Source organism: Myotis daubentonii, chromosome 3, assembly GCF_963259705.1.
Source record: "Myotis daubentonii chromosome 3, mMyoDau2.1, whole genome shotgun sequence".
In the NCBI taxonomy this organism is placed as follows: Eukaryota; Metazoa; Chordata; class Mammalia; order Chiroptera; family Vespertilionidae; genus Myotis; species Myotis daubentonii.
Genome location: NC_081842.1, coordinates 174,593,674 through 174,619,054, shown reverse-complemented (window position 1 = coordinate 174,619,054; position 25,381 = coordinate 174,593,674). Strand labels below are relative to the sequence as shown.

General features: G+C 38.0%; 1 protein-coding gene across 4 annotated transcripts in view; it reads left to right on the top strand.

Moving 5' to 3' along the window:
* Nucleotides 1-25,381, top strand: part of EFCAB7 (EF-hand calcium binding domain 7) — a 64,408-nt gene that overhangs the window by 18,294 nt on the left and 20,733 nt on the right. For all 4 annotated transcript variants that reach the window (XR_009451963.1, XM_059689305.1, XM_059689303.1 and 1 more), the window contains exons 7-11: nt 8,794-8,935; nt 13,328-13,437; nt 15,966-16,123; nt 16,766-16,899; nt 25,214-25,362. Coding sequence is in view for 3 of the 4 variants with exons in the window: in XM_059689305.1 (XP_059545288.1) it covers nt 8,794-8,935; nt 13,328-13,437; nt 15,966-16,123; nt 16,766-16,899; nt 25,214-25,362 (693 nt within the window). In the remaining variant the exon portion in view is untranslated. The remainder of the gene's footprint in view (nt 1-8,793; nt 8,936-13,327; nt 13,438-15,965; nt 16,124-16,765; nt 16,900-25,213; nt 25,363-25,381) is intronic.

Sequence of the window (25,381 nt, the reverse complement as noted above, 5' to 3'; positions counted from 1 at the left end):
TTATGCATATCCTATATAATAAAAGGCTAGTATGCAAATCAACCGAACAGTGGAACGACTGGTCGCTATGATGCGCACTGACCACCAGGGAGCAGATGCTTAATGCAGGAGCTGCCCCTTGGTGGTCAGTGCGCTCCCATGGGGAGCGCCGCTCAGCCAGAAGCCAGGCTCACAGCTGGTGAACGAAGTGTCAGTGGTGAGAGCCTCTCCCGCCTCCACAGCAATTGGACATCCCCCGAGGGCTCCCGGACTGCGAGAGGGTGCAGGCTGGGCTGAGGGAACCCCCACTCCCCAGTGCACGAATTTTGTGCACTGGGCCTCTAGTATGCATACAAGGTCTTTGGTTAATTACCTCCCACCCTCCCACCCACCCCGTCTTACCTCTGAGATTCCACACTCAGTTCCATGCTTCCACGTCTCTGGATCCCCTCCGTTCATCAGTTTATTTTGTTACTTATATTCCACATGTGAGGGAGATCATGTGATACTTGTCTTTCTCTGACTGGCTTATTTTGCTTAGTATAATATTCTCCAGGTCCCTCCATGCTGTCTGAAAGGGTAAGAAATTCTTCTGTTTTTACTGCTGAATTATTGGTATAAATGTACTATAGCTTTTTATCCACTCATCTACTGATGGGCAATTGGGCTGTTTCCAGATCTTAGCTATTGTAAATTGTGCTGCTATGAACATAGGGGTGCATATATTCTTTCTGATTGGTATTTCAGGTTTCTTAGGATATATTTCTAGAAGTGGGATCACTAGGTCAAATGAGAGTTCCATTTTTAATTTTTTAAGGAAACTCCATACTGTTTTCTATAATAGCTGCAACAGTCTACATTCCCACCAGCAGTGTACTGGGGTTCCCTTTTCTCCACATCCTCGCCAGCACTTGAAATTTGTTGATTTGTTGATGGTAGCCATTCTGACAGGTGTGAGGTGATACCTTGTTGTCATTTTAATTTGCACCTCTCTGATGATCAGTGACTTTGAGCATTTTTTCATATGTCTGTATGTTCACTTTGAAGTGTCTGTTAGGTTCTTTGCCCAGTTTTTAATTGGATTGTCTTCCTTTTGTTAAGTTGTAAGAGTCCCTTATATATTTTGGATATTAACCCTTTATCAGGTGTATCATTGCCAAATATGCTCTCCCATACAGTGGGATCTCTTTTCATGTTGTTGATGGTTTCTTTTGCTGTGCAGAAGCTTTTTATTTTGATGTAGTCCCATTTGTTTATTCTCTCTTTAGTTTCCTGTGCCCTAGGAGATGTATCTGTAAACATATTGCTATGAGAGATGTCTGAGATTTTGCTGCCTATGGGTTTTTCTAGGATTTTTATGGATTTTCCTGACTTACATTTAAGTCTTTTATCCATTTTGAGTTTATTCTTGTGTATGGTGTAAATTGGTGGGCTAGTTTCATTTTTTTGCATGTACCTGTCCAATTTTCCCAACACCATTTATTGAGGAGACTCTCTTAACGCCATTGTATGCTCTTGTCTCCTTTGTCAAATATTAATAGAGTGTAATGGCTTGGGGTCTCTGTTCTGTTCCATTGATATATATGCCTGTTCTTGTGCCAGGCTGTTTTGATTATGGTGGCTTTGTAGTATAATTTGATATCTGGTGTTGTGATTCCTCCAACTTTGTTCTTCATTCTCAAGATTGCTGTAGCTATTCGCGGTCTTTTTTGGTTCCACATAAATTTTTGGAATATTTATTCTAGCTCTGTGAAATATGCTGTTGGTATTTTAATAGGGATTGCATTGAATCTGTAGTATGGACATTTTAATGATGTTGATCGTACCAATCCATGAACACGGTATATTCTTCCACTTGTTTATATCTTCTTCTATCTCCTTTTTCAATGTCCTGTAGTTTTCCGAGTACAGGTCTTTTGCCTCCTTGGTTAAGTTTATTCCTAAATATCTTAATTTTTTTGTTGCAATGGTAAATGGGATTATTTTTTTAGTTTCTCTTTCTGAGAATTCATTATTGATGTATAAAAAAGCCATTGATTTCTGGGTATTGATTTTGTATCCAGCTACCTTGCCAAATTCATTTATTAAATCTAGTAGTTTTTGGTGGAATTTTTAGAGTTTTCTATGTACAATATCATCTCATCTACGAATAATGAGAGTTTTATTTCCTCCTTTCCAATTTGGATACCTTTTATTTCTTCGTGTCTGATCACTATGGTTAGGACTTCCAGTACTCTGTTGAATAAGAGTGAAAGAAGATATCCTGTCTTGTTCCTGTTCTTAGTGGAAATGGTTTTAGTTTAGCCCGTTGAGTATGATGTTGGCTGTAGGTTTGTCATATATGGCCTTTATCATGTTGAGATATGCTCCCTCTATTCCCACTTTGCTGAGAGTTTTTATCAAAAATGGGTGTTGGATTTTATCGAATGCTTTTTCTGCATATATTGATACGATCATGTGATTTTTGTCTTTCAGTTTGTTTATGTGATGTGCATTTATTGATTTGCAAATATTGTACCAGCCTTCTATTCCCAGAATAAATCCCACTTGATCATTGTTTATGATCTTTTTAATATATTGCTGGATGCAATTTGCTAATATTTTGTTGAGTATTTTAGCATATATGTTCATCAGGGATATTGGCCTGTAATTCTCTTTCTTTGTAGTGTCTTTATCTTGTTTTAGAATTAGGGTAATGCTGGCCTCATAAAGAGAGCTTGAAAGTGTTCCTTCCTCTTCGATTTTTTGGAATAGTTTGAGGAGTATAGGTGTTAGTTCTTCTTTGAATGTTTTGTAAAACTCCCCTGTGAAGCCGTTTGGACCTGGGCTTTTGTTTGCTGAGAGTTTTTGATTACTGCTACTATTTCATCAGTTGTTATTGGCTTACTCAGATTCTCTGATTCTTCCTGATTCAGTTTTGGGAGATTGTATTTTTCTAGGAATTTGTCCATTTCATTCAGCTTGTTATATAGTTGTCATAGTATTTTCTTACAATTCTTTATATTTCTGTGGTATTGGTTACTTCTCTGCTTTCATTTCTGATTTTATTTATTTGGGTCTTCTCTCTTTGTTTCTTGATGAGTCTGGCAATGGCTCATCAATCTTGTTTACCCTTTCAAAGAACCAGCTCTTGGCTTCATTTATTTTTTGTGTTTGTTTTTTTTTGTTTTTTTTTTAGTCTCTATGTCATTTATTTCTATTATAATCTTTATTATTTCCTCCCTTCTACTTACTCTGGGCGTTTCTTGTTTTGTTTTGTTTTGTTTTGTTTTGTTTTGTTTTGTTTTGTGTGTGTGTGTGTGTGTGTGTGTGTGTGTGTGTGTGTGTTTCTCTTTCTAGCTCTTAAAGTTGTAGGGTTGAATAGTTTATTGTTGATTTTTATTGTTTTTTAAAAAAATGTATTTTATTGATTTTTTTTTCCAGAGAGGAAGGGAGAGGGATAGAGAGTTAGAAACATCGATCAGCTGCCTCCTGCACACCTGCTACTGGAGATGTGCCTGCAACCAAGGTACATGCCCTTGACTGGAATCGAACCTGGGATCCTTCAGTCCTCAGACCGATGTTCTATCCACTGAGCCAAACCGGTTAGGGCTTTTTTGTTTGTTTGAAGTAGGCCTGTAGTGCTATGAACTTTCCTCTCAGGACTGCTTTTGCCGTGTCCCAGAGATTTTGGGTTGTTGTGTATTCATTTTCATTTGTTTCCAGGAAGTTTTTGATTTCTTTCTTGATTTCATTGGTAACCCATTCATTCTATTTAGCCTCCAAGTGTTTGAATGATTTGGGTGTTTTTACTGTAGTTGATTTCTAATTTCATTCCACTGTGATCTGAGAAGATGCTTGATATGATTTCAATCTTCTTGAACTTATAGAGACTTGTTTTGTGTCCTAATATGTGGCCTATCTTTGTGAATGATCCATGTGCACTTGAGAAGAATGTATATTCTGCAGTTTTGGGTGAAATGTTCTAAGAATGTCTATTAAATCCATCTGATCCAGGGTGTCCTTTAGAGTCACTGTTTCCTTGTTAATTTTTTGTCTGGAAGATCTATCCAGTGAAGTCAGCAAGGTGTTAAAGTCCCCTACTATGATTGTGTTGTTGTCGATCTCTCCTTTAAAGTCTTCCAGAATTTTTTTTTTAATATATTTAGGTGCTCCTATGTTGGGTCCATGTATGTTTACCAAGGTTATATCCTCTTGTTGGATTGATCCCTTTAGTATTATGTAGTGGCCTTTTTTGTCTCTTGTGATGGCCTTCATTTTGAAGTCTATTTTGTCAGATATGAGTATTGCTACTCCAGCTTTTTTTTCTTTTCCATTTGTACGGAAAAATTTTTTCCATCCCTCCAATCTCATCCAGTGTGTGTCTTTTGTTCTGAGGCAGGTCTCCTATAGACAGTATATAGTTGGGTCATGTTCTTGTATCCATTCAGCTACCCTATGTCTTTAGATTGGAGCATTTAGTCCATTAACTTTTAAGGTTATTATTGATAGGTACTTATTTATTGCCATTTTAATTCTGTATGCCTAGGTTTCTCTCTATATTTCTCATTACAGCAGTCCCTTTAGCATTTCTTGTAATGCTGGCTTGGTGGTGATGTACTCCTTTAGCGCCCCCCTCCCCTTTTTTTTTGTCTGAGAAGCTCTCTATTTGACTGTCTATGTTGAATGATAGCCTTGCTGGGTATAGTAATCTTGGTTTCAGATCCTTGCTTTCCATAACCTTGAGCACTTCATGCCATTCCCTTCTGGTCTGTAGAGTTTCTGATGAATAATCAGGTGTCAGCCTTATGGGAGCTCCTTTGTAGGTAACAGCTTGCTTTTCTCTTTCTGCCTTTAAGATTCTCTCTTTGTCTTTAATTTTTGGCATTTTAATTATAATGTGTCTGGGTGTGGGTCTGTTTGGGTTCTTCTTACTTGGGGATCTCTGTGCCTCCTGAACTTGTGTGAGTTTTTCCTTTACCAGGTTAGGAAAGTTTTCTGTCATTATTTCTTCAAACACTTTATCCCCTTCTCCCTTTCTGCCTCTTCTGCTATTTGAATATTATGTTTCATGTTGTCCCACAGCTCTCTTAAGCTGTCTTCCTGATTTTTAATTGTTTTTCTTTTCTTTTTGGTTCTCTTGAATGAGTGATTTTTTCCACCCTGATTTGATCCTCAGCTTCCCCTAATCTGCTGTGTATTCCTTCCAATGTGTTCTTTATTTGTGCTATGTCATTCTTTATTTCTGTTTCCTTTTCTTTTTTTCTTTCTTTCAGGAAAAACTTTATTTTCAGATGTACTAGTACAGTGACTCAGGGGAATCTGTTTCCAAATCCTGAGTCTATTTTTTTTTCATAGTTACTATATCTTTTCTTATGCTGTTGATCATCTTTACCATCATTATTCTGAACTCTATATCAGGTAAATTTCTTATCTCCATTTCATTTATCTCTTCTTCTGAAGAATTTTCTTATTCTTTCATTGGGGGTTGTTTCTTTGTCTTCTCATTTTGGCTCCCTATTTGGGCTTGTGACTATGTATTAGGCTGATCTGCTATGCCTCTCAATCTTTAGTGCAGGACAATGTCAAAAGCTGTTTTTGTCTAATTAGATCAGGCAAAGACTCAAAGCCTCCAGAGAATGTCTCTGCCTAACAGACTGATAGGATTTTGTCTTGAATTGCCCACAGGCAATCGTCCACAGGTGTGGCAAGAGTTTGTTTGTTTTTTAACAGGGTGGGGCAGTTTCTTCTGCCTGGATCCTAATAGTTATTCTCAGTCTTTTATTGGGCTTCAGAAACTCTGCACCTTGGGTTAAGGTGTTTTCCAATAGGGTGGATCAACTGTCTTCCCCCAAGGCAAGCCACTTATATAGCAAATGTCTGTGTGAGAAAGATGACCTCCACAGCATGAGGGAATGACTCAGCACGGGAAGCCTTCTGAGCTCTAACCCCAAAGCCCCTGGTCCTGGCTTCTGCTCACACAGCTCCAGTCCACTCTGCCAGAGCACAAGGTGAGTAGCTCCACAGGGAATTTTGTGCAATGGCCCTTTAAGAGGGTGCCTGGATTCCAGCCGTCTCTCCTTGGGAGATAACAACCCTATTGCTTTTCATAGCCAGATGTTGTGTGGGTACCCTTCTCAGTTCTGATGCTCTCTGCTGGGCGGCACAGCTTGGGAATTAGACCCCAGAGTTCTGAGGGGCAACCCCCCACAGCTGAGATATCTCTCAGGAACTGCAGTTGCTGTCTGTGGGAGCCTAGCCAGCCCTTTCACACTTCTGCCCCTCCTACCAGTCTCTATGCCATCTCCACTTTCGGTTCTCAGTTAACAGGGTTCTCTCCACTGAGTCTTCCATGGGTTATTCAGGAAGTTTTCTTGTATTTTAGTTGTAATTCCAGTTTGGTCCTAGGAGCATGTCATGCAGCATCCACTGACTCTGTCGCCATTTTTAATCCTACCACCCAACTTTTTAAATGATAACAATACTGATCACATTATGGTAAAGGCAAAATTATTACATTATACATACACCATTAGTGGCATAAAATTAGCATCACTCTAACAAAGGAATATGGAAACACATCACTAGCCTTAAAAAATATACATACTTTTTGTCTAGAAGTTCTTCTGAAGGATATTATTTATTAGAAGAAAAAATTTAGATAAAATAGTATTTATTTTAGCATTGTCTGTGCTGATGAGAAATTCAAAATGACCTACATGTCCAATATTTTAAAAATTGTTAAGTAAGTAATGGTATACCAACTCAATGGGTAATTATAGAACCAGTTAAATTGAAATTTTGAATATTGCTTAGCAAAAATTTTTTTCAAGAGACAAGGTTAGCATTATTTATTTATTTATTTATTTATAGTCCTCATTTGAAGATATGTGTTTTTTTTAAATTGATTTTTAGAGAGAGATCAATATAAAAGAGAAACATCGATTGATTGCCTCCTGTATGCCCTAACCAGGATTGAACCTGCAGCCTAGGTATGTGCCCTGACCAGGAATCAAGCCCACAACCTTTTGGTGTATGGGACAATGCTTCAACCAACTGAGCCACCCGACCAGGGTTGTGTCTTTTAAGTGCCATATAAGTCTTTCTATAATGGATTAGTAATATTTTTATATTGTTGTTATACAGCAAATACACACCTAGTTATCTTAATATTATTAAAGCCTTGAGTTTATTATTTAAATATCCTTACAGATAATTTTTCAGAATCATTCTTTGTAAAGTAACTTCAAAATCTCATTAATATTTTTTGAAGTCATTAGGAGTAGAATAGACATATGTGCTACATTATAGCTAAGCAAGTCTACTAATGATGAAGTGAAAAGCATTTTTGCACAGATCTATGGTAATGACACAATTTCTTATACCTTGAATTGAGAATCCTTTACTTTCTACATGAGGAGCCATCTTCAAGTTGTGTATAATTCTAGTTATGAGATCCCATATATACATATTCATTTGGGTTAGGAAAAGGTATTTGGCTAAACCAAGAGATGGTAGAGCCAATTTTATAGAGTGTTCTTTCTGAAAACTGATATCAGTATTTTGCTATAGCTCTGAAACTAAGTGAATTTTCTTTTAGTATGTAGAGTTGAAATAATTATTTTCATTTTCACATACTTTATCTTTTAAATACAAAGTCCTTTCACTTTTTCTTTCAACAGATCAGTTTTAGCAGTCCTTGTTTTTGACATTTTAAAAAAATATATATTTTATTGATTTTTTACAGAGAGGAAGGGAGAGGGATAGAGAGTCAGAAACATCAATGAGAGAGAAACATCGATCAGCTGCCTCCTGTACAGCCCCCAACTAGGGATGTACCCACAACCAAGGTACATGCCCTTGACCGGAATCGAACCAGGGACTCTTCAGTCCACAGGCTGACGACGCTCTATCCACTGAGCCAAACCAGTCAGGGCAGTCCTTACTTCTTCATTCCTACTATAATCATTATTATTGCAGCATGTTTATTTATTACTAGAGGCCCGGTTCATGAAATTTATGCACTTTAGGAGGGGGGGGTCCCTCAGCCCATCCTGTTCCCTCTCATAGTCCAGGAGCCCTCAGGGGATGTCTGACTGCCAGCTTTGCACTGCCGTGGAGGCGGGAGAGGCTCCTGCCACTACCACTGTGCTCGCCAACCATGAGCCCTGCTTCTGGCTGAGCAGTGCTCCCCCTGTGGGAGTGCACTGACCACCAGGTGGCAGCTCCTGCATTGAGCATCTGCCCCCTAGTGGTCAGTGTGCATCATAGTGACCTGTCGTTCTGACGTGTGGTTGATTTGCATAGTAGCTTTTTATTATATAGGATTTTGTTTCAATACTTCTCTCATTCTCATGAACTTTATATTTTTTTACTTCTTCTCTTCATTATGTTTTTTTTCCTAACTTGTCATTATCCAAGTTCGGCTGACCCTTCAAGATACAGTTCATGGGTTGCTCTCTCAGTTTATATTGATGAACTCCTTCCCTCCACCTCTCCCCTACTGCATGCACACACACACACACACACACACACACACACACACACATCAGACATTGAGCAACTACAATGTGTCAGGCACTATTTTAGGAACTGCAATTATAATATTATTTTGCATATATAATTCTTTTTTTGTTCTAACCATATACTACTATCAATTATAATTGAATTGTGTCATGTCTGTTTTTTACCTCTTAAGGACAGTTGCAAATTCCTGGAAGTCAATGCTCTATTTACAGTTCTTTTATATCCTCCTCAGATTTCTCCTCCTTGTTATGCATGCTGGCAACATTTAGTAAACATAGTTTGAAAAAATTTTTTTTTTCTTTATTTCAGGAGTGGCAATGTGTACAATCAAAAGGTTGCTTTTTTTTAGAAGAAAATGGTGAAATCATTAGTCATCAATACAGGATGCAAATAGCTCAGAGGTCCATGGTTTATTTAACAATTAAACCATTAAATCTGAGCCAAGTTGAAGGCAAGTTTAAAATTTTTACATATTTTAACCCTCTTTGAAAATACTTATGTAAGTATGTGATAGTTTTATTTAGTGAAGAAGATAATCTGCCTAAGAATCATGTGGTTTACATACATTTAAAGAAAGCGTTAGTTTATACATTGACTGTTACCATATTTTGCGAAGCAAGTAAGTTGCTTTTTTGTATATGTTTAAAGCATGTTTTATTTTAATTCATTTTAAAATCTTATGACATAGAATTAACTTTTCATTTGCTAATTAATCCTTAGCTTTGTCACTTACCAAATTTTAGAATTAATATGTTAAGAGAAACTCTATAGGAATGTAATTTAAGACAATATGAACTGCAAGTATTTTTTAATAATTCCAAAGCCATATGTCATATGATTTAGACAATTCTTATTAATAATTATTGCATTCATGCTAATATTCTCTTTTTTTTGTACACAAATGCTAGGTAAAAATTAGTAATTTCCAAGTGTCTAATGTAGTTATTATGTCATTTAATAATTCCCTAGAAACCCTTATAATGTTGATTGTTCTAAATTTCAATGTTTTCTTTTATTATGTTTACATATAAACATTTTCTAACTACAGGGTTCTTCCCCATTCCCATTCTTTTTTCCTCCTAATGTAGATTCACTGTATATCTTGTAGGATACTTACAACATTTGGTAGTTGATACTTTTAAATAGTAATTATAATAGTCATTTTTTAAATAAACGTGTCAAGATAGGCCTGAAAATTCAATGTAGTTGTTAATTCTCCATATTCTTACAAAAAAGATTTCCTTATTCATTTATTTCTCAAATATTTATTGAGGATCCATATACTTATAGCATTTTAGGTGCTTAGGATACATCAGAATACAAAAAAGACAAAAATGCCTGCCCTTATGAACTTACATTCTAGTGGGGGAAATAATAAATAATAAACATAATAAATAGTAAATGACATGTATGTTAGAAGGTGATAAGTGCTATGAGAAAAACATAGGGGAAAGGGTGCATTGTGAATGCTGAGGGAATATGGGTTGCCACTGAAATGGAGTGGTTAGTGTATGCTTCATTAAGAAGCTGATATTTGAGCAAAGACTATGTCAACTGCTACATAACAAACTATCCCAAAACTCAGTAGCTTAAAATAATTAAACATTTGTTTGCTCATGAGTTTGTCTCCTGGATAGTTCTTTTGGTCTGAGTTAGGCTTGGCTTTTCTCTGTAGGGCTCATGCATGCACCTGTTGTCTGCTGCTGGCTAGCTGCTGTCTGGCATTACTGATCTTGGCTGGGCTCTCTACTCTGTATGGGGTCTATGGGCTCTCAGTTGGGACAATTTGACTCTGCCTCATTTAATCTTTTTCTTTTTTTCTTTTAAGATTTTTTTTTTTAGAGAGAGGCAGGTCGAGGGGGATTAAGAAACATTGATGCAAAAGCAAAACCGATTGGCCACCTCCCAAACTCTCCTTACCTGCAACCTGGGGATATGCCCTGACTGGGAATTGAACCAGCAACCTTTTGGTACATGGAACAAAACCCAACCAACTGAGCCACACACCGGCCAGGGCCTCATATATTCTCTTACCATCTAGTTAACTAGTCTGGACTTGTTCTCATGGTGTAACAGGGATCTTTGAGAGAAAGCAGAAGCACCATAGGGCCTCCCAATGCCTGGGCTCAGAAATGGCATGTTTCTTCTTGTTGCTCACAGCAAGTCATAAGACAAGTCCAGATTTATAAAGTGAAGAAATAGACTTGACCTCTTAATGAAGGAGCTGCAAAGTCACATTGCAAAGGGCTGTAGATACAGATAGGAAAACCCATTTTTGCTGTCTTCCACAGAAGACAAGGGGGTATGCTTTGTGGGTGTAAGGGTGTTGAGAAGGATGTGTGAAGAGTGGAGGAGGTGAGAGTGTGCATAGTTTAGAAGAAGAGCAAGGGGCTAGAGTGTCTAGAATTAGGTAAGGAAACTATGAGGAACAAGGACAAAATCAGATAGAGGGTTTTTACCATAATGAGGATGTGGCCTTTAATCTGAGGGAAATGAAGAACCTTTAGGAGGATTTTTCCCCATGGCTGCCATCAAGATTTTCTTTTTCTTTTATTTTCAACAGTTTGAATATGTGCTTGGTATTTTTGCTTTTCTTGTTGATACTGCTTGATTTGGGTTTTTTGTTTTTTTGTTTGTTTGTCTGTTTTTTTGTATTTATCCTGCTTAGGGCTCTATGAGTATCTTGGATTTATGGCTTGTTGTCTTGTATAATTTTTAGAAAATTTTCCACTTTTATTTCTTCAAACTAGAGGCCCGGTGCACGAAATTCGTGTACGGGTGTGTGTGTCCCTCAGCCCAGCCTGCACCCTCTCCAATCTGGGACCCCTCAAGGCAGTTGGACATTCCTCTCACAATCCAGGACTGCTGGCTCCCAACCGCTCGTCTGCCTGCCTGCCTGATTGCCCCTAACTTCTTCTGCCTGCCAGCCCAATCACTCCCTAACCACTCCCCTGCCAGCCTGATCGATGCCTAACTTCTCCCCTGCCAGCCCAATTGCCCCTAACTGCCCTCCCCTGCAGGCCTGGTCGCCCCTAACTGTCCTCCCCTGCTGGCCTGGTCACCCCTAACTGCCTTCCCCTGCAGGCCTGGTCACCCCCAACTGCCCTCCCCTGCAGGCCTGTTTGCTCCCCACTGCCCTCCCCTGCAAGCCTGGTCCCCCCCCAACTGCCCTCCCCTGCAGGCCTTGTCCCTCCCAACTGCCCTCCCCTGCAGGCCTGGTTGCCCCTAACTGCCCTCCCCTGCAGGCCTGGTCACCCCCAACTGCCCTCCCCTGCAGGCCTGGTTGCCCCTAACTATCCTTCACTGCAGGCCTGATCCCCCTCCAACTCCTCTCCCCTGCAGGCCTTGTCCCTCTCAACTGCCCTCCCATGCAGGCCTGGTTGCCCCTAACTGCCCTCCCCTGCAGGCCTGGTCACCCCCAACTGCCCTCCCCTGCAGGCCTGGTTGCCCCTAACTATCCTTCACTGCAGGCCTGATCCCCCTCCAACTCCTCTCCCCTGCAGGCCTTGTCCCTCTCAACTGCCCTCCCATGCAGGCCTGGTCCCCCCAACTGCCCTCCTCTGCCGACCTGGTCACCCCTAACTGCCCGCCTCTGCTGGCCTGATCGCCCACAACTGCCCTCCCCTGCCGACCATCTTGTGGCAGCCATCCTGTGTCCATATGGGGGCGGCTATCTTGTGTGTTGGAGTGATGGTCAATTTGCATATTACCTCTTTATTATATAGAATATTGCTCTGCCCTCTGTCTTTATCCACTTGTATGGTGCCTGACATCTCGTCCTCCTGTTTTTTATCACAAATAAGCCAGTGCTTGCATGTCCTCTCTCCTTTGAAAGGTCTGTCTTTCCTTGGATTTGAGGCTATTGGTGGCCCTGTGACCTCAGCTCTGAATGGGCTCAAGAAAATTTATGATTTTGTAGTTCATTCACTTTTCCTTATTGTTTGGGTGGGAGCAACATTTTTCCAACTCCCAACTCCATGAGAAGATTATGAGTAGAGGCAGGACATAATATGACTTGTATTTTATCAAGATCAGTCATATTGTCATATTGAAAAGAGACTGAAGGGTGCCCAGGAGAAAGCAAAGAGACCAGGTAGGATGCTATTGCAGAATTCTAGGAGGTAAGTGATTATGATTTGAACTGGAATGTACAAAGGATCAGAAGTAAAAATTCTGGAGGTATTTTGAAGGTTGAACCATAGGGTTTCCTGGGTATTGGTTGTGATATATGAGAAAAGAAAAAAGTTAAAGATGACTCCAAGATTTCTGGCTTGAGTAACTGAAAGGAATGAATTACTATTAATGGGGATTGAGAAGAGTATAGATGGACAATTTTTTAAAAGGGGTTTAGGAAGGTCAGTTTTAGATATAGAAATCCAAGTGCAAATGTTAAATAGCAGTTGTTTATATGGGTCTAATGTTGAGAGGTAAGGTTCTAGCTGAAAATACAAATTTTGGAGTTGTTAACACATAGATGGTGTCTGACATCTCTTCCTCCAACTATGTTTTCCCGCAGGTAACCAGTACTTGCATCCCTTCTCTCCCTAAAGGGTTTTGTTTTTCTTTGGATTTCAGGCTTCTTGGTTGCCTTGCAACCTTAGCTCTTTGATAAATTCAAGAAAAATTATGATTTTTAGAAATTGTGTATGTGGAGAATGTTTGTAACAAGCTCACTGTATATAAGTATGTGCCTTATTGCAAATGCAATTATGTTTTCATATAAAAGTAGAATGTGTATTTCTAAAAAAGAATCCAGTGGAAAAAGAAACCACTAACTTCTTCTTTAAATGGGAAGAGTAAGTAGTGATTGCTTATTTTAAGATTTTGGGTTTTTCATTTGTAGGAAAACCATCACCTTGGTTATCAGTTGATACTGCCTTGTATATTCTTAAGGAAAGTGAGAATCAAGCAAACCTACAGCTCATGTGTTTTACTGAACTACAAAATAGAGAAGTATACATATTTATTTTTTAATATTTAATTTAAAAATATAGTATGAATTCAAGTTTGGGGACAATAGTAGTTTTTCTATATTTTATTTTTTTAACTGTTGTATATTTTCTTCCAATTAAGGCATATACAGTACTTAAACACTATGAATATTACATAGGTTTTATTGTGAAGGACTCTTTCTTGTTTGCTGAGATTTAAGAATTGAGGCTTGATTGGTAGTCTTAGCTTCATAACTTAACAGTTGTGTGACATTGTACTTCACGTCCTCTTCTCTAAATACCCATTTCCACACGAGAACATTTTTTGTTAGACTCAAAAAAAGGGTTGATACCAGTGGACAGTTTCCCCCTAAATGCAAGTAATTCAAGATTTGGGAAAGACTTGCTTTAGATGTTTATTTTACTTCCATGCTACTGCAAAAAAGAAAAATGTCAAGATTACTATCCTCAGGCTTGACTCATATTATAGGGTTCAAAAATAGATTGATCTGAAGAAATGCTTTTAAATGATTTTATATGTTGCTCATAGGGTTGCTCTGATCTTTTCTAATTATATATTTACTCAGAAGCCAAAAATGTGAGGCAGATACATAAATGTGGCTATTTATTTTATGAGGACTACAAAATACATCTGCTACACAACAGCAGGAATAATACTATTCAAGGGCTTACTGCAATATCATATTTAATCTTTATATAGGTCCAACGACAGACAAACATTTCCCTGATGGAATGTTATATAAAAGTCTTTATGTAGGCTTCCTTACAGACAAGAATAGTTATAGTCAAGAAACAAATAAAATGACAGAAGTTAATGTTTGACTAAACTCCTCTTCAGAACTGACTACAAAGTTAAGTTCAAGATAAAGCATTGTCTAAAACAATAGCTTTTCCCATTTTTGCTTTGGATAAAATTACTTTCTTATGAGATTGCATGTGTAAAACTGTTAGTACATAGCAAGCCTGTAATAAAGTTTGAATGAGTTTCTATTTACCCCTTTACTATATGGGCTTCTGGTTATCTGTAATATGTCATATTTACAAAGGACTTTTCATTTTTAGTTTTAGTTTCACAAATTTTCTTTAAAAAGAATTTTGTGCCCATGAAAGACTTTCCATTTGCCATCCACAGTGGCAATTCAGGGTTATATGTGGAGTTTCATGGGATAACATATATTAGGAAGTGGCAAGAACTGTTTTTTCACTCCTGGGTATCAGTCTATATCTGGCCAGTCTAAAAGATTATGGCTTCCAAAGGATGGCCTTGGTCAATCTTTAGTCTTCAAAATGACTCTTGGTTTTATTAGGTTGCTTCTTGCATTAAAATAGGACATGGTCACTTTTTTTAAATATGTTTTATTGATTTTTTACAGAGAGGAAGGGAGAGGGATAGAGAGTTAGAAACATCAATGAGAGAGAATCATCGACCAGCTGCCTCCTGCACACCTCCTACTGGCGATGTGCCCGCAACCAAGGTACATGCCCTTGACCGGAATTGAACCTGGGACCTTTCAGTCTGCAGGCTGATGCTCTATCCACTGAGCCAAACCGGTTAGGGCGGACATGGTCACTTTAAGATGATTATGGTTCCCCTGATATGTGAGGGCAGAAATAGGGCTGATCCTTGAATACATATGAGCAATTTTATTTGGGATATACGTACACAGGATGACCTAAAATATACCTGGGTTTTGAAAGGTTTTGAACATAATACCAGACAGAAATCCCTAGAGCTATTCTGTACTGAAGGGCAAATAGCTGACAGAACAGTCTTAGAATTAATATGTTTGACAGAGACAACCCCTAGGTTTTATAGGAAGCCATTGGGCTTCAGAAAGTACCTAGAAGTTCCATAGAGAGATACCATTTTGCTTTATTTTATAGAACAAGAGAATAAAATATTTCCCTATACAAATATCCTGGCACTCATTATAAAAATCCTGTGATGGAAAATAATTTTATATAAGGTAGATTTACATGGGATTCTGCCATCTTGTTTTATAGTCCATATTACATAATAGAAAAATTCCAGTGTGTTTGTCTATAGGATTGGATTCTTATGAATATGACTAATTTATATAAATAGTTTACTCTTTTAAATATATTTAATTTTTGTTTTGTGTTATTGAAATATGAGTTACAAATTATATATTTATATTTGAATCATATTAGGGAACTGTACCCTGGAAAAATTATTCTAAGATCTCTGTCTTTGCTTTCTGTTGAAGATATTTGCTTCACAATCATTTTTGAACATGATTGGAAAAGATTTAGAAATTATATAATTTTTTACCTGTTATAGTTTTAAGCATTAAAAAAGATAGAACTACTTAAAATTATATATAATAGTCTTATACTACAGTTACCATTGAAAAAAGATTTTGAAGCCTGTAAAAGATTGATAAAACTAAAATAGAATTGGTGAATATTGATTTCAAAATTTATTTCTAATGCTTCTTTTTCAGAAGGAAGATGAAAAGTCATTAAGATTTATGGTCGTTTTTAAAATTATTATTCTTTTCAAAACAGGTTTTTGGATGGACTGGTGAACTAGGACCTGGAATTTACTGGTTAATTCCTTCCACAACTGGCTGTAGGCTGAAGAAGGAAGTAAAACCAATAACAGAAGAAGCCCAGCTGGTGTGTAGGGATGAAACAGGGGAATTGTTTCTTACGAATGAATTTAGGTAAGTCTTGTTTCTGAAGGTTAGAACTTAACATTTAGACTGGACACATATATATTAATAGCATGTCTTCCACCCTTTCCTTTGGGCAGCTGCCACTCCCACCCCATGATTCTAATTCAATAATTCAACTCTTTCACTAGGCTTCTGGAAGTGACCTTCCATTCACAGTTCTGGGATTGCCATTCATTTCTGGGTTCCATACATTTAGCAAGTCAGCTTTAGTCATACATCTCAATTTCTCCTCCAGTAGGCCCTGCCTTAAAACCAGATCCTGCTAGTTGCACTGTTAATTTAGATAACTGTCAAACATGAAATCCAAGCACTTAGGTGGTTTTCCCATGCCCTAATACACACAACATCATCTGGTGGAAAGGAAGGAGAAAGATTGGAGAAAGGAGAAAAGAAGGGAACTACTATTAATTGAGGTCCTACTATGTGTTAAGATACAATGATTGCTTTAGAAGCTTGTTTATCTCATTCAATACTAGACTGAGTGAAAATATACATTTGGATACATTAGCTTTATAGTTCACAAAAACTGTCCAATAACTTGATATTACTTCCTTTTGAAAGTTATCTTTATAGAACTTCAGTCAAGTTGCCTTGGAGACAAGAAATAATTGGCTATTTTTATAATTTTAGGTCAACTTTATCAGATATATTTGAAATAATTGACTTAGATGGAAATGGTCTTCTTAGTCTTGAAGAATATAATTTTTTTGAATTGAGAACAAGTGGTGAGAAATGTGATGAAGATGCTTGGGCTGTCTGCAGAGGTAAGCACTTTTTTTTTTTAAACAATATGTTTTTATTGATTTTTTAGAGAGAGAAGAAGGGAGAGGGACAGATAGAAACATCGATGAGACAAAGACATCAATTAACTGCAACCCAGGCATGTGCCCTGACCAGAATCGAATCGGTGACCTGTTGGTTCATGGGTTGATGTTCAACCACTGAGCCACACCGGCTGAGCAGTACTTTTCTTTTTCTTAATGGATTATGTAAATAAATATATAGGTCCCCTCTCATTCTTACGAAGTAAAATGTCAGACTTCTCTATGGAATATTATTATAGCAATTGTAGATCATAAAAATGTAAACATTTATTTTACTTAAACTGATAGTTGGTATAGTACTCAAAGAAAATATGAATTATAATACTTAATTGTAATTTTGTTTTCAACCTGTGCTCTTTGGTGCTTAGAATGTAAAAAACTTTGCCCTAGCCCTAGCCGGTTTGGCTCAGTGGATGGAGTGTCGGCCTGCAGACTGAAGGGTCCTGGGTTCGAGTCCAGTCAAGGGCACATGCCTGGTTGCTGGCTCCATCCCTAGTAGGGGGTGTGTAGAAGGCAGCCAATCAATTATTCTCTCATCATTGATGTTTCTATCTCTTTCTCCTTCTCCCTTTCTCTCTGAAATCAATAAAAATACATTAAAAAATTTTAAACAAACAAACAAAAAACACTTTGCACTAGCTCTTGATATCAATGGGACTGCAGTGGTCAAGAGCCCCAAACTGTGCCCAGGAGAGGGCAGCAAAGATCTAGTAAACTAGAGTTTTACTAAAAATTAAGTTTCCAGGAAGTTGTTTATACCTATTAAGAATTCTTTGGGTTTTTTGTATTCGAGTTAAATTATAAAATTGTATCCATGGAAGTATGGAAACCAAAAATACCAAAGAAATATATTGAGAATGAGGCAAAAACAATTGTCACTTAGGAGGAGTGTGGGATTTGGTTGGGGCTTTATATTTAAGGCAAGGACTGAAAGGTCAAGGGGGAAAAGCAAAAAGCTATAGCCAGAACAAGAAGTTTGAGGAGGAACAAATACCAGATTAATTGACATATATTTATCATTGGGGCAGTACTATGTCCTTACTCTTCTGGTTCTTAAAATGATCTAAGCTTGGCAGTCAGTGAGCCAGATGGAAGTCTGAAAAATATTTATCTAAACAGCAAATAAGGTAGAAATATCTCTTTAACTGAGTTTATATAGTATAATCAATAATAAGAAATGTATATTGATTTTATAATATTAAATTTTGATTAACAAGATTGGTAATATACTTAAGTGTATTATTTTTAGAGTGATGCTATTATCTTGTAACTTTAATAATATAATCTTTTAATTTTTTATTGTTTATACTAGAGCAGGGGTGGGCAACCATTTTGTGAGTGTGTGCCAAAACCAGCAAAATCTCTGACTCAAAATTCTTCTGCATGCCAACCCTAATTTTTTGAGAACATGTTACGCCTACTTGATATCTCTTAAGGTGTACATATGTGAAGAACCTTGAAGAAATAATAAAATTCTTTCGAGCGACAAAAAAACAGTATGTGATGATGAAAAATACATTTATTTTTTTAATGTGTACATGTACACTGATAGTCCAACAGAAAACTTTATGACTCCGTTTGATATTATCAGTGGGACTTTTGCTGCTGCATCACTGATGACAGAGATTTTACATCAGGTTTATATTTCGTGACCTTCAGAGTTGTGCACGAGCTACTACTTTCATCCGTCAGGCTACTCCTATTACGAGACTTAACAAAATTCATCACTGAGAACAAAGATTCACCAGCGTATGTGGATGAAACCAAAACACTGGTCGGATCTAGGAAGGCAGGGAGAGTTAAGGCAGAGGCATAGAAATTGCTCTTCCCCTCTCTTGTCAATCCATGTCTATGGTCTTTAAGATAACTTGTATGTAAAATTATTTATCTAAGATGTACTTACACTGAATTTATCTGAAAAATAAAAAAGTCGATATTAAGAAAAAAATTGTAAATGGAAGATAAGAGAGGGTTTCACGTGCCAGCAAAAGTTACTGGCATGCCATTTTTGGCATGCGTGTCAGGAGTTGCCCACCCCTGTACTAGAGCATAGTCCATAAGAGTGACTCATAATTAGGATTTTCTTACTATAAAGTTGTTGATAAATATAATTTGTTTAATAATTTAATTAAATTGGTAGAGTTGACAGCTACCATTTTTTGAGAACTTATCATGTACTAGGTAGAAACACTCTACATATCAACTCTCTGAGATATGTGCTACTATTCTCATTTTACAAATAAGGAATCAGAATAAAAGAGGATAAGCCACTTGAGCATGGTTAGACAGCAAAAAATTTCACAGCTGAATTTCAAACCTAGGCAATCAGACTCCAGAACCTTAAACACCATGCTATAAAAAATACCCAAGAATGGTTGACTGAAAAAGTGATTTGGGAGGAATGACTCTTTTACTAACATTAATAATACTACAAAAAAAAACAGGCTTTTTAAGTTCTGAAATGTTTATATTTTTAATCACATATAATATTAATTTTATCATTTTCCTTGATAACAAGAAACATTATTTATCTGTAAGATCATCCTATCTAATAAAAGAGAAAAATGGTAATTGGCGTACGACGATACCCTTTTCATTGGCTAATCAGGGCTATATGCAAATTAACTGCCAACTAAGATTGGCAGTTAACTGCCAACAAGATGGCAGTTAATTTGCATATGTAGGCACAATGCAGGGAGGCGAAAGGGAAAGCAGGAAGAAGCCCCCTGCCACTGACAGTGATCGGAAACCCAGTGGGGAGCTAAGAACTGGGAGGCAGGGCAAAGGCGGCCCTGGGGCCGCCTTTGCCCTGCCCCCAGCCATGATCAGAGAATCAGGTGCCTTTTCCACCCTGGCCAGTGATAGTAGGAAGTAGGGGTGGAGCCAGCGATGGGAGCTGGGCACGGTCGAAGCTGGCAGTCCCAGGAGCTAGGGGCCCCTTGCCTGGGCCTAAAGCGGAGCCCACGATCGCGGGGCCGCTGCAGCTGTGGGTCCCCACTGCCCAGGCCGAACGCCTCAGCCAGAGGCATCCTGCAGGGGCAGGGGCGGAGCCCGCGTGATCGCGGCGCCCCCCGCTGCCACTGCAGGTCCCCGCTGCCTGGGCCAGACGCCTAGGCCAGAGGCATCAGGCCTGGGCTGGGGGCAGAACCAGTGATGGGGGGAAATGAGGGTCCCCTGCCCAGGCCTGATGCTTCTGTCAAAGGTGTCAGGCCTGGGCAAGGGGCCAATCCTGCGATTGGAGGGTGATGGAGGTCAACGCCTGAGGGCTCCCAGTATGTGAGAGGGGGCAGGCTGGACTGAGGGACACTCCCCCCTCCACACACCCAGTGCACGAATTTCGTGCACCGGGCCCCTAGTCTTAATATAATAAAATCTTGTTAGACTTAAATGTGCCTTGATTTTATTTTTAGAGAAGTTTTAGGTTTATAGTAAAGATTAAATAGATAATCCTATGTATCCTTTCTCCCCCCCCCCCCGACCAGTTCTCCCTATTATAAACATGTTGTATTAATTAGTATGATACATTTGTTAAAATTGATACTGATACGTCATTATTAACTAAAATCCATAGTTTATATTAGGATTATATTGTTTTGTACAATTCTTTGGATTTTGACAAATATATAATTTCATGTATCTGGCATTACAGAATCATACAAAATCATTTCATTGCCCTAAAAATCCTCTATGCTGTACCTATTTATCTACCTATTCCTCCCTCCAAACTTTTGGCAACCACTGATATTTTTACTGTCTCTATAGTTTTGCCTCTTCCAGAGTATTGTCTTGTTAGAATATCATACAATACATAGCCTTTTCAGACTGTCCTCTTTCACTTCGCAATAAGCATTTCGTTTCCTTGATCAAGGCTTGATAGTTCATTTCTTTTTAGCGCTGAATTATATTTTGTTGTTTGAAAGTACCACAGTTTGCTTATTCACCTATTAAAGGACATCGTGATTACTTCCAGTTTTTGGCAATAATGAATATAGCTGTTATAAATAATCAATGCGCAGATTTTTGTGTGTACATAATTTTCAACTCATTTCAATCGTTTCAGTTAATGAATGGTATAGCAATGAAATGGTATTGCTGTATGGCATAGTAAACCTGTGTTTAACTTTGAAAGAACTGTCAAATTGTCTTCCAAAGTGACTGTACCATTTGCATTCCCACCAGCAATGAATCCTGTTGCACCATACAACATTTGGTATTGTCAGTTTTTTGGATTTAGCCATTCTAATATGTGTGTAGTGGTATTTCATTGTTGTTTTATTTTGCAGTTCCTTAATGAAATATAACATCGAGTATCTTTTCGTGTGCTTCTTTGCCATCTGCATATTTTCTTTGGTGAGGTGTCTGTTCAGATTTTTTGTCCATTTTTTAATTAAGATATTTGTTTCCTTATTGTTGAGTTCTTAGTATATGCTGGATACAAGTCTTTATCAGATATATGTTTTATAAGTATATTCTCCCAATCTGTGGCTTGTATTTTCATTCTCTTAATAGTGTCCTTCACAGGGCAGAAGATTTAAATTTTAGTGAAGTTCCACTTATCCATTTTTTTTCATGGATCATACATTTGGTGTTGTAGCTAAAAACTCATAGATATACACAAGTTCACTCAGATTTTCTCCTGTTATCTTGAAGTTTTATAGACTTGTGTTTTGAGACTATGACCCTTTTGGGTCTATGGTCCATTTTAATTCATTTTTGTGAAAGATGTAAGATCCTTGTCTAGAATTATATATTTTTCTTTTCTTTTTTTAATTAAATCTTTATTGTTCAGATTATTACATTTGTTCCTCTTTTTCCCCCCCATAACTCCCCTCCTCCCAGTTCCCGCCCCACCCTCCGCCCTCACTCCCCACCCACTGTCCTCATCCATAGGTGCACGATTTTTGTCCAGTCTCTTCCCACATCTCCCACACCCCTTTCCCCCCCAAGAATAGTCAGTCCATTCCCTTTCTATGTCCCTGATTCTATTATAATCACCAGTTCATTCTGTTCATCAGATTATTTATTCACTTGCTTCTTAGATTCACTTGTTGATAGATGCATATTTGTTGTTCGTAATTTGTATCTTTACCTTTTTCTTCCTCTTCCTCTTCTTAAAGGATACCTTTCAGCATTTCATATAATCCTGGTTTGGTGGTGATGAACTCCTTTAGCTTTTCCTTATCTGTGAAGCTCTTTATCTGACCTTCAATTCTGAATGATAGCTTTGCTGGATAAAGTAATCTTGGTTGTAGGTTCTTGGTATTCATCACTTTGAATATTTCTTGCCACTCCCTTCTGGCCTGCAAAGTTTCTGCTGAGAAATCAGCTGACAGTCGTATGGGTATTCCCTTGTAGGTGACTGAGTTTCTTTCTCTTGCTGCTTTTAAGATTCTCTCTTTATCTTTTGCTCTTGGCATTTTAATGATAATGTATCTTGGTGTGGTCCTCTTTGGATTCCTTTTGTTTGGGGTTCTTCGCGCTTCTTGGACCTATAAGTCCATTTCTTTCACCAGGTGGGGGAAGTTTTCTGTCATTATTTCTTCAAATAGGTTTTCAATATCTTGCTCTCTCTCATCTTCTGGCACCCCTATAATTCTGATGTTGGTACGCTTGAAGCTGTCCCAGAGGCTTCTTACACTATCCTCGCATTTTTGGATTCTTTTTTCATTTTGCTTTTCCGGTTGGGTGTTTTTTGCTTCCTCGCATTTCAAATCATTGACTTGATTCTTGCGCTCCTCTGGTCTGCTGTCGGGAGTCTGTATAATAGTCGTTATTTCAGTCCGTGTATGCTTAATTTCTAGTTGGTTCCCCAATATAACATCGAGGGTCTCATTAGTTTTCTTGTAGATCTCATTAAGTTTATCGGCAGCTTCTAAACAGTTCTTGAGAGACCTTAAAAGTGTGGTTCTGAACTCTATATCTTCCATTGACAATTTTGTCCTGTTTCTTTGTCTCCGCATTTTGTTATGCTTCCTTGGTGCACCCCCTAGTGGTCTTTGTTCGCAGTCTTATAGTTAAACCTTGATTGTTGTAGCTAATTCCAGGGAGGGTTTGACCTCCAGGCCAAGTGGCTATGAGAATCAGCTGTGTCAGCAGTGAGAGAACTTCTGTCCTCTAGGGAGGTGCTAATCTAGCCTTTGCCTGAGGCTATCCGGCAAATGCCTCTGTGCAGGGCTTGGGCAGGGCAGGTCACACAGGATCAACAGGGTGGGCCAGAGAGAGCAGTTATGGCGGCTCTCAGTCCTGTCCCCAGGGGCTCTGCCTCCCTGAGTCCCAGCAACCACTGCAAAGCTGGGAGAGAAAGCTGCACTCGCTCTGACCGAAGCCAGACAGGCCCGCTTCTCCCATTTGAGTCTGGGTCCCTAAAGACTCGCCTGTATCTGGTGCTCAGAGTCTGCGACTCCCTCCCGATTGAAAACAACAACCGCGCCCTCCGCCGCCAGCCCGCTCCGTGCACTCCGCACCTCAGAATTTGACTTCAGCACTACGCCTCCTCTGAGTGTCCGTATGCGTTTCTCTTTCCTCCTAGTTGTAGGACTTCCACTCAGCCAGCGTTCCTGTGGTTCTGGGTGATGTCCGTTCCGTCTTTTAGTTTCATTTTTGAAGTAGTTGTTCAAAGCAGCAAACTCCGGTGTTAACCTATGCCGCCATCTTGGTTCTCTCTAGAATTATATATTTTTCCATATTGATGTCCAGTTGGTTCGGCACCACTTTTTGAGGAGACTATCCTTTCTCCATTGAACTGACTTTGCTCCTTTGTCAAACATTGCATATATTTGTATGGTTCTATTTCTGAGATCTGAAGTCCACTGATTATTGTGTTTAATTTTTTGCCATTATCACACTATCTTGATTATTGTAGCTTTAAAGTAAGTCTTAAAGTTGGGGATGTTAATACATTTTTAAAAATTTTAATGGAGGATTGATAATTTTAAGTTTTAAAAGTAGATTAGTTATTAATAGTCTTTATAGTACAGTATCTGGATACATTTTTGAAAGTAATAATTTCTTTGGATTATAGTCAAATATTAATATTTTTCATTTTGCTTTACTGCATAAGTAGCTCCAACCTCCATTTTAGTGGCTACCATTTCTATGATCAAATTTGATCTTCATTTATTTTTTTTCTTGTAAAAGGTATGAGTCATTTTCCAAACTCTAAATATTTTAAACTATTATTCAGTCATCCACTTTTAAACAGTCATGTCTCTGATGCTTTTCTTACTATAATGCATACAAAAGGGATATCTCAAATAAGAGTACCCATTTGCCTTGGGTATATTACAGATAAGAGTTGGAAAATGGAATCTTTCTTGTTGCTAGGGCAGTTAACGGAATATAATCCATAATGAGTAGCTGTTTGTTATCTATATTATAGATAAATAATACACATATTTAGGTACTTCTAGGTGGATTTAGTTTTGCTTGCAAATAATATTTAAATGGACATACTTATATTTGTCTGGGACATTCATGAACTCCAAAGTGTTTCCTATTATCTAATAGTTTTTTAAGGGGACAATTCGGTTAAAATTAGAGTAATTAGGCATATAGCAGTCTCCTTAAATCTGGCATATCCTCACCTCCCTTTTTGAAACACAAGTAGTTTGGGAGTTATTATATCAAATCCATTCAAGTTCTACTGATTTTAAGTAGCAAATATATATGAAGCATTTTAATTTGTTTTTGAAATTTATAATAGTATCTGCTCTACATAAGCAGGCAGGTTAGAATTTACCCAATATTACACTTTCCTTTAATTTTGGAATATATTTGCATTATTTATAACTTCAGAGTTTGTTTAAAAACTAAAGCATGCATTGTGATGGTTATGCTGAATTATGGGAAATTAGACTCAATCATGTTTTTTTTTTAAACAGTTGTCTTCTTCCTCCCTCCCTCCCTCCCTCCCTCCCTTCCTTCCTTCCTTCCTTCCTTTTTTCTTTTGAGAGGAAGGGAGAGAAAGAGAAACATCAATTTGTTGTTCTACTTATTTATGCATTCACTGGTTGATTCTTGTATGTGTCCTGATCAGAGATCGAACCCACAACCTTGGCATATTGGGACAATGCTCACCAACCGAGTTACCCAGCCAGGGCTCAAGCATGTTTTGAGTCATTCCACTTTCAAACATGGTTCACGGATTCATAAGGTCTCCTTTAAAATAAACATTTATGAATACCAAAAGATAGACTTTTTATTAAATGTATGAAATTTATATCATATAAGGAAGAACTTTTGGTTGTTTTGACAGAGAATTTTGATACAAAGAAGAATGAACTAACAAGACAGGGCTTTATGGATCTGAATCTAATGGAAGCTAATGATCGTGAAGGAGATCCTCGTGACCTTTGGGTAACTCTGCTCTCAATGGGCTACAATAAAGCTCTGGAATTAACAGAGGTAAAGCAATCTGAAAATT